Genomic DNA, 10,499 nt, shown 5'->3' on the forward strand with positions numbered 1-10,499 from the left:
AAAGTATAGTTTTAGTTTTACTTGCGTTTAGAGTTTCATCGCTTCATTCATTAGTAAAACTATCAATTTTACTTTTATCACATGTTTCCAGCACTCTTCTGCACAAACGAAGCTCGAGAATAGCATGAGACGAATCATCGGAACTTGCTGGAGAAAAACGAGCGCAAAAGAACCCGTGCCGCGCCTGTCACCCACGCGCCCGCACATGTCAGACACACACCCACATAAGATTCGTGCCCGCAAGTCATTCACCTGCGTCCGGATATGACACGCGTCCGCGCCTCATTTACCTGCGCTGCGCCTCGATTTTCTCCGACGAAGATTCCGTTGGCTCGGAATCTTCGTGTGTAAGTCTACTTTAATTCCCCCTGGTTTTTTTAATTCGACTGTTAGTGGATAAAATGTAGATAGAATTGCAAAGTTTTAAGTTTTCAAAACCAAAATTTCAATTAAAAAAGGAATTTAAAAATTAAAAATGTTTATTAATTAAAATAAATTAGTAATCCATCGATCAGCAAAGTTAAACATAAAAATTAGTTTAGTAGCATGTTTAGGTTTTATTTTCTATTAAGTGTTGTTATGCATGATTAGATTAAGATAATATCATATAGTTAATTCAAAATACAAAAAAATTAATTAGGATAAATCCAAAATAGTTTAAGTTTTGGAAGTTTAGTCTTTTGGTTTAAGTTTACTTACTAAGAGTTGGGGATTCATCAACCAACTTGGACCGGTTGGATGTGCAAGGCGAATAGTATAACATCACGCTCGCACATCTCAACCCAACTTGGGGGTTGAAGTTCCAATCTTTGACAAACACTTTCCAAGTTTTTACGTATTTTATTTAATTAATCATTAGTAAATAGTTAATTAGCTAAACGTAGTTAATTTTAATATTTACCGTTTTCATAGTTTTAAGCCCACAAAGGCAAATTTGTTCTAGTCCCACGAAGGCAACCAATTGTATCTTGTTGGCTTTGCCACATTTCAACCCGACTTGTGGGTCTTAGTTAGATTAAACTTGTAACCGTAAGGAAAAGCTCGAATGGTGGGTTGACACGCAAGACACCAAATACTTCGTCAACCCCACCACGTCGCTTTCACCCCAAGGGTCGTGTATGCACACCTTGGGCGGTAATTTCTAAACCTCCTTGCTAGAAAGTGTAAGAGGATACTTGTGTGTTACTAAGCATGCTTGGATGATTGTGTGATTTACATTTCAGTCTCGTCTTTACATTAACGCTAAGGCTAAATGCGCGCCCTAAAAGAACAAAAAGTGGGATTAATCCCTACTTTAGAACGGACGTTGCATGAAATGTTTGTTACATAGACCAAACTAAAAAGATAAAATCAATCAAGCAGAGCCAATCTAGTCACTTCTATCAGGACAAACATCTAGCATAAACAAAGAGAGTAGTAAACTACCTGATTCCAGTGGGCCAACCACCTTCCTCACTCCCCTCCCTCAGAAATACCGTGGGTGAGATTCTTGGTGGCACACCATCTGGTGAAGTAGTGATCTTCTCCCATGACGCGTGTAGTTCCCACTATTAAATTCAAACAGGGCATAGTTTCTAATTTATAGACATTGCATGCAACCTTTTCAAAAACTTCAAAGCTACAAATGAATTTCGCTGTTTGAGCATCCAATACATTTGTGTGCGTATATAAGTAGATTCTAAATAGTCTCTCAATCGTGCATTAGACTACGCTCAGGCTATACAAAGTTAGCGTGTTTAAAACTTACCCACGTAGGAGAGCATGTCCATCTCGACATAATCATATTTATCATCCCCCAGCTACTAGGATGGTGGATGAAGTAGTTCAAGTTAAAGAGCCTCTCTCTAGTTTCTACACACCGTTACAAGATGGACCTCCATCTTGTATACGACTCACACTGCTCAATAGCGATTTCCGCATCCTACCGAACGTGTTCAATCTCTTACCCATTTTTCATGGTTTCTAACACGAGTTACCGTACGAACTCCTATGCCGGATACATGAAGTATGCAGTATGTTCAATCATCCGGGCGTTTCTGATGTTCAGGTTAAACTGAGAGTGTTTTCCTTCACTCTAGCTAGCAAAAGCCACACATGGCTTCTATCGCAGAAGCCCAATTCTTTCAATACATGGGAAAAGGTAGTGTTCTCATTCATGAAGAAGTACTTTCCACCGAAGAAAATAGAGGAGATAGTAAGCAAGATACAGTTATTCAGACAGAGTCCGAGTGAGACATTCTCCGAAGCATGTGATAGATTCTCTGACCTGCTCCATTCATGTCCTCACCATAAACTAGAAAAATCCACTCTTGTCCAATGTTTTTTCAAAAGTCTTCTCCAAGAACACAAAGTCGCACTGGATATCATGAGTAATGGAAACTTTTTAGATAAAAGTACTACAGAAGCTATAACATTTCTTGAAGAGCAAGTAGAAAAGAGTACTCCAATGACATTCCAACCTAGTACTTCTAAAGCCAATGACATATTTGAGGTATAATCTGATCCAGAGATGAAAACACTAATCGAAACCCTCACAAGAAAGATAGATGCCCTTGCAACCAAACAAAAAGACCATACTCCCCAACCAGTCATGAACATCGATATAGCACCATACACTTTCTGTCTAGATCTAAATCACGTATCTACCCATTGTTCCTTGCTCAACAACATAACATCACTTCAACCAGAAGAAGTTTGTGCTTTCAATATACCAAATGCACCATGGAGGCAACACCCAAATTTTCAATGGAATACTAATCAACAAACTCAACCACCTCCAGGGTTCACAAATCATGTCAAACCACAAAATACATTTAATCAGTTCAGACAAAGACAAGGTACCTACAACAATCAGAATAGAGCAAACTTTAACTAGAACTACCAAAATCCACCAAACAACAACCAAAGAGACTTAGTACTAGTTGCCCAACCTACTAATGTCCCATTATATAAAATATCATAGATGATGTTATCTTTGATGAAATAACAAACACATATCATGGCAACCATAAAACAAACAATCGAGCTGTTACATCAAAGACAAAAACAAGCTACCAATGATCACACTGAAACACAAAAGGTCAAAGTTGTCACAACCTTGCATTCTAGCAAAATAGTTGACAATAGAGTAGTCTTGCTTAAAGATCTTGCACCTATAGAAATACCCGTTGCAGTACCTATATTACCAGAACAAGAATTTGATAAACTGATACCTCCTAATGTCCCTATAACAATTCCAATTCTTACACCATCATCTCCCACAATTGACCCAGTTAAGAAATATAAACCAAAGGCACCGTTTCTAGCACGCCTGATGACACCTAAGGATGATGAAAATTTTGATGAAATCAGAGAGACATTCAAGAATCTAACCATAAATCTACCATTTCTAGGTGCCATCAAACATTTACCCAAACATGCCAAATTTCTCAATGATATGTGCACCAACAAAAGAAGAACTAACATTCCAAAAGATGCTTTTCTTACAAAACAATTTCCATCTCTCACCGAAACCAATGGAATCGTCAAGTATAAAGATCCTGGTCATCCAACCATTCCTTGCACTATAGGAGATAAATACACAGCTACTGCTCTGCTCGATCTTGGAGCAAGCGTTAATCTCCTTCCATACTACCTATTCAAACAACTCGGTTTCCGTGAGCTTGCACCTACAACTATGACATTACAATTAGTCGATCGCTCCATTAACTACCCAAAAGGCATAGTTGAAAATGTTTTAGTCAAAATAAAAGATTTTTACTATCCTGTGGATTTCATCATCCTTGACACCGAAGTAGCTCATGATTCTATACCTATCATTCTAAGGCGTCCCTTTTTAGCAACAACCAATGCCCTTATCAATTGCCGCAATGGATCTATGACCATGTCTTTTGGAGATCTTTCAGTGGAAGTGAATGTTTTTAAGATGATGAAGTAGCATATGGAAAAGGAATTAGAAGGAGAAGTGAGTATGATAGAAAATGTCGTCAAAGAATATTGCGACAAGACCTTCCCAGAAAATGATGTGCATCAATTTTTATCCTTTGGAGACTCTGATTTCGACACGGATCATTATATGGAAGAGACCAGTAACAGCTTGGCATCCGTTCCCTTGTACAATTCGGATGATGATCTACCCAAACATAAAGATAATTCACTAGCCTAAGCGTTCAATGTGGAATTATTGCACTTTCTTCAGTTTCCTTTGCAATTTCTTCACTTTCCACATTTCCTCTCATTATTTGGTCATTTCCCATTCATCTCTCATCTTCATTATCTCTTATTTCATATCTCATTTTCTCTTATCTCATTTCTCTAATTTCTTGTTACATCTATTCTCTTATTTCTCTAATTTGTTGTTGTACCTTAAACATTTGTTCTTCAAGTGGTTCGTTCATCTTCATGTTTTAAAAAGTTTGGGTCTTCCATTTTATTGTTTTTATTATGTTTGATTGATTGAGTTGTTTAGGACTTAGAGTATAGTTTTTAGGGATTAAGGTTTAGGACTCGTGAGTTTTAAATGGTGGGGAGAAAAAGTGGAGAGAGAAAGCTATAAAAGGTTGCCAACAGGTTAACTTGATGCATTTGGGGGGTGCCTAACACAAAACATGTTTTTTAGGTCAATGACAAACTTGTAATAATTTTTTTTTGGGTTTGCCCAACACGAAATGGAAGGTGCACGTAACGAACGCCTACTACATTGAATGGGATATGCATATTTTTTTATCCAATTTTGCGGGTGAAGCAAGATTGGACAAATTTAAAGCTTTCCAGTTTCATAGGAACTCCTCTAGACGGTCTATGCTTTCTAAAAATACAGGATAACCATAGTTTGAGATTTCAGAATTTTTGGAATTATGAAAATCTGGAAAATCAAAATTGACAATATTTCGACTCATGTCATATTTTGATTTCGACTTATTTTTTTGAAAAACCAAAATATCCGCGGAATTCCGACATTCCGTTTGGAATTGTGAACATGGATAAGACCATTAGTTGAACTACGCAAACAAAAGTGAGCAGATTATTCATATTGTTTTGAGACTTGATCATATACTAAAGGGTACGTAGGCAACTCTATGGAGTCTAGTCCATCAATAGTTTAGGTAGTTTTACCCAAAACAATAGGTATTACTTATTGTTTTATGTGTCTTGGGACTCGATTTTAAAGATGCGCTAGGTAGTACTTATTGTCTGAAAAAAGTGTTTTGTGTTTTCATTGGTTATGGAATGAACAAATGGGACTGTAGCTAATCATGATTAGCCTATCAAAGCACGAGCATAGAAAGACGGCGGAGAAGGTTGTTTATCAATGTTGGTTTGTTTTGGAACTTTAAGATATTGGTGGATTCTTTTTTTGCGGACTGGGTTATGAGATAGTTGCATGATGAGATACTATCACGCGAACTAGAAAAGGAAGATGAGAAGGCATTGGAAGGCCTATTTAACACCACCTTCACTGTTTCTTCAGCATCCCAAAACCAAATACGCTCTATCTATTATAATTTCCATGGCCAGTTCCAAAGATAAACCCACCTTTAATCAAGCCCACTCAACCAATATTGAAAATCTTTTTGCTGATTTTGCTCACAAAGTTCGTCTGCCGTACAAATCAACCCCTACTATTGCTTATTCAGATCTCATGAAAACAAAACTACTGGAGCACAATAAGCTTAGCTTTTTTATTCGAGTCTTAGATGGTAAAATATCTGCGAGCTGGATTGAACAAATTGTGGGCACCTTTCAAGATAGTTAAGATGCAGTTCTATAAAACCGAAATATTTCAAGTCTGGATGGAGAATCAACACCAACTTAAACTTATCCTCAAGCAGCAACCTTGGATTGTGTCACAGCATATACTACAGATTGTTCCATGGATGGATACGAAGGAAACCAAACAACTTGATTTCAACAAGTTCTTCATATGGGTCCAACTATTACATTTTCCTGAGATTTTTCAAGATAGGGAAATAGTTGAGAACAACTTAATTGAATCCGGTTGTTTTGGACCTACTCAGCTGCTGCACTTAGAATTGTATCCAAAACATAATGATTTTGCTGAAATGACAAGAGTCAAAGTTTTGATGGATATGATATTAAGGACCCCATTCCACCTGGTTTCAAACTACCTGAACCAATAAATGGGATAGAATGGATTCAGTTTGCTTATGAGTTTCTACCTATTTTCTGCTTCAGGTGCGGTTTCATAAGACATATTCAGGCGGCATGTAACTTCAATGATGTGGACTTCAGTGTTGAACCCCAGGTTACTTCCAATGGATTGAAGTTCGAACTCTACAATGCCAAAACCCGCATTTTTGTTCTTGAAACTCAAGTTTCTTTGCAAACAGAGCCACCTAGAGGACATTATCCTTTTCTAATAAGGAATTCTTTTAGTGACGGTGGTATGTACGCTACTACGAAAGGGCCAAATGATGGTGATTACACTCAAGGTATGCAGGGTAAAGGAAAAGGGCCAATGCTAATGGAAATTAACACACCTGAGTCAAATTTGGGAACCGGACAACATTTCAATGGAGAATGGATGATCAATGACAATCTTGTTAACATAGAAAACTAGTTTCCTGATTCAATGTTTTTCATCACCGAACTCCTTGTACTCCAGTTCAACACAATTCCCCATCAAGCTTATTATGATGCATCACAAGTAGAAACTTCTACGTACTCCCAATAATGCTCCTTTGATTGATCTTACTATATAGGTAGAAGGTGCTGATGGACAACCAAATCAACTCAAAAGATAGGAAATTAGTCAAGGAAAAGCGGCTGAGGTTGATGAAACCTATGTCCAAGGTCAGAATGAAGTAGTGGAAAGCTACAACAGGGAAAGGGAGCAGAGGCGCAAAACTCCTCTAAACATGATCAGGGAGGACCATGAAAACTCCATGTCTTCAAATGGAAATACTTTGCGCCTATCTGGCAGGCGTAAGAGAAGTCAGACGGTGAAGGCAGCCCACAAACAGCTCCAACCCAAGTCATGAAGTTCATAACTTGGAATTGTCGAGGGTGTGGCTGTCCTTCGACTTTGGAAGAGCTTAAAAAGAAGATTGATGTTGTTGGACCTTTTGTTATTTTGGTAATGGAAACTAAATGTAAATAAAACAACTAGTATGATCAGGAGGTTAGGAGATTATGGTTGTTTTGTGGTTCCAAGTATTGGTCTGGCTGGTGGTATGTGGTTAATATGGGAAACTTTTGTGACAGTGGAGGTGCTGAACTCAGATAGTTGGTTTATTCACTGTAAGATTGATTTAATGCTGAATGGGATAAATGAAAGATTTGTTTTGTCTTGTGTGTATGGGAATCCAAAATTTTCAATTAGGAAGATATAATGGTCTATTTTCTCCTTGTTGCAACCTGATAATGATGTTAAATGGCTGGTGATGGGGGACTTTAACGAAGTTCTAAATTAGTCTGAAAAACAAGGGGGTCGCCCATTTAATTATTTCAAAGCTATGCCTTTTAGGGATATGGTTGATGGTTGTGAGTTGATCGACTTGGGCTTCATCAGTAACACTTTTACATGGACAAATAAACAAAAAGGGAGTCGCAGAATCTGGGAAAGGCTTGATAGAAGTTTGGCTAATGCTGCATGGATGTTGAGGTTTATAAATACCAAAGTTTATCATGAAATGGCTACTAGCTCGGACCATAAGTTTCTGATCATTAAAGTTGATAATGTACATGATCGTCTTTCAAGACCGTTTCATTTCAAAGCTATGTGGCTACATGATAGTGGCTGCTCAGAACAAGTTTGTTTGGCTTTCAATGTTGATATTGTTAGCTCTCCATCCTTTACCTTGTACAACAAACTGAAACACTGTCAGCGAAACTTACAATGGTGGAACAAGCACATTTTTGGACAGTTAGAAAATAGGTTCAAGGATATTCAGCAGGAACTTCAGGGCGTGCAAGATAGTATTATTGCTTGTGCGGACCCAGAGGATGATTTGATTATGGAAGAACATAGGTTGATGCAAGAACACAATGTCTTGATTGTCCAGCAGGCTACTCATTGGGGACAGAAATCATGTTTAGAGTGGTACAAGTTTAGTGATCTAAATACTAAATTCTTCCACACCATGGTCAAATGTCGTCGTCAAAAATCTTTTATTCATAGGATAAGAGATCTTACGGGCATTATACTTACAGAGAGGAAGCATATTGGTGATCGATTGATGGACTATTTTGCATATATAATGACTACTTCTGAGCCTTGCCTAAACTCTGAAGTACTAAATATTGAGACACCAGCTCTCTCTCCTGAAGACGATTTTATTCTTATGAAGCATGTTGATAATGCGGAGATTCTTTTTACTCTTAAGCAACTCCATCCTTTCAAGGCGCCAAGGTCGGATGGTTATCATGCAATTTTATTTCAACAGTTTTGGCACATTGTTGGGTCTCCGGTTTGTGATGCAGTAAAAAGATTCTTTAGTCATGGAGTTTTTTCACTTCAATTAAACCATTCTTTCATTGCTCTAATTCCAAAAATACCAAACCCTTCATCTCCTGAACATTTTCGCCCCATCAACTTAACCAATGTAGTGTACAAGATAATTTCCAAAATCATTGTAAACCGACTGAGACCTATTCTTAAAAGAGTCATCAGCCCTTTTCAAACTGCTTTCCTTCCCCAAAGGAGTATACATGATAATGCTCTTTTAGCGAATGAGTTCTATCATAAGATTCTGGGGCGTGGCAATAGGAATTCAAAATTTTTTGCTTTAAAGATTGACATGCATAAGGCATATGATAAAATAGAATGACCTTCTCTTAAAATGGTGCTTATCAAGTTTGGTTTTCCTATGGATTGGGTCAATCGTATAATGTTGTGTTGAAAAGGTGTCCTACTTTATCCTGTTAAATGGTACAACTCATGGTTTTTTCAAGCCCACAAGGGGTCTTCGCCAAGGAGACCCTTTATCTCCATATCTGTTCATTCTTTGCACAGAGATTTTATCTTTAAATTTTCCGAAGATGCAAAGGGAAGGTTTAATTCATGGTTGCAAGTTGGGGAGGCATTATGAGCCTGTTTCACATCTCATGTATGCAGATGATCTTTTTGTCTTTGGTAAATGTGGTTTCAATGAGCAATATCTTTTGAACAATCTGTTGAAAGAATATTGTCGACTGTCGGGCCAAACAATCAACAGAGGAAAATCACAAATTATTCATCATCCCAAGCTACATCGGATAATTGTCTATTTTCTTCGAAGATCCTTCCAAATGACTTCCACAAGCTGCATGCCGACTTATCTAGGGATACCTAATCTCACTGGTAGAGGCCGCATTCATAAATTTGCTCCTTTACTGCAGTGGTTCTAATATAAATTGGCTGGCTGGAAGTCGAAGATTTTATCTAAAGCTGGTAGACTAACTTTAGTCAATTCAGTTTTATCTTCCTTACCGACGCATGCCATGTCTCCTTGCCAAGATCATTGATGATATGGAAGTTATTAGAAGATCTTTTCTTTGGGGGCACTCCCCAACTGATCAGAAATTGCATTATTTTCCTTGGAGGCTGGCTTGTACTACAAAGTCCAATGGAGGACTTGGTGTTAAAGATCTCCAACTCCAAAATTATGCTCTCTTTGCAAAAAATGCATGGGATTTGTTACAGCAAAAATCTATATGGGCAACACAAATGAAGGGTAAATATTTTCCTTCAACAAGTTTCCTCAAAGCAAGAATAAAAAGTTCGGATTCTATCATGTGGAAACAATTATGTGCTATGAGGAGGGTGATTCGCGCAGGTGGTATTTGGAATATAGCAAATGGTGTATATGTTAACAAAAATTCTTTAGCAACACACAAAATGGGTTCTAAACTTCAGAAAAATGAACAGGCAGGGGTGTGTGTGTATTTTCAAAGAAGTACTCCAAATCAAAGCTCTCTCGATACACGCGTCATTGTGTTCCAAGTTTCGGGTGGTGTTTTTGTAGAACCACTCATATGTTAATGCGTGGGAGGATTGTTGGGTTCTAAATTCAGAAAATAACATGACGATGCCTTTAAAGCCTCGGATCTGTCCGTTGGAGTTAGTTGCTGATTTTATCGATCAGGGAAACATAACATGGAAGTTAGAGTTACTAAGTACTTATTGGCTGGCTGCTTTTGTCAATAGAATTGCTTCAATTCCTCTATTTCACACAAATGAAACGGATAAATTGGAATGAAAGTGGACCAGTTCGGGGTGCTATTCGGTTAAATCGGCATATAATGGGTGCCTTCAATTGGTGAATCATGCGAACAATGGCGAGGGGGAGCAGAGTGCTCTGTTTAAGTTTATATGGAAAATAAAGTTACCGTTTAAAATCAGATTTTTCTTGTGGCAATGCTTGCAGGGTGTCGTCCCGACTGTAGATCATTTGGCATCCCTCCATTTTCATGTGTATGATCAGTATACGTTATGTGAGATTGCTCCGGAGATGCCATTGCATGTTTTCTTTGAGTGAAACTTTGCAAAAGCCGTTTGG

At 37.9% G+C, this 10,499-nt stretch overlaps 1 protein-coding gene across 1 annotated transcript; it reads left to right on the forward strand.

Moving 5' to 3' along the window:
- Nucleotides 1-7,490: 7,490 nt before the first annotated feature.
- Nucleotides 7,491-10,478, forward strand: LOC147495610 (uncharacterized). Its single transcript, XM_086568429.1, has 2 exons — nt 7,491-8,429; nt 10,368-10,478. The coding sequence occupies exons 1-2, from the start codon at nt 7,491-7,493 to the stop codon at nt 10,476-10,478; spliced, it is 1,050 nt and encodes a 349-aa protein (XP_086424555.1).
- Nucleotides 10,479-10,499: the final 21 nt, after the last annotated feature.

This window comes from Coptis chinensis, chromosome 6 (genome assembly GCF_015680905.1).
Source record: "Coptis chinensis isolate HL-2020 chromosome 6, ASM1568090v1, whole genome shotgun sequence".
Taxonomy (NCBI): domain Eukaryota; kingdom Viridiplantae; phylum Streptophyta; class Magnoliopsida; order Ranunculales; family Ranunculaceae; genus Coptis; species Coptis chinensis.

Excerpts from the sequence above, each read along its gene's own strand:
- LOC147495610 (XM_086568429.1), top strand. The coding sequence starts at position 7,491 with ATGGTTGATGGTTGTGAGTTGATCGACTTGGGCTTCATCAGTAACACT. Across the intron at positions 8,430-10,367 it reads GGCACATTGTTGGGTCTCCG|GGTGTCGTCCCGACTGTAGA; the intron begins GTTTGTGATGCA and ends CAATGCTTGCAG.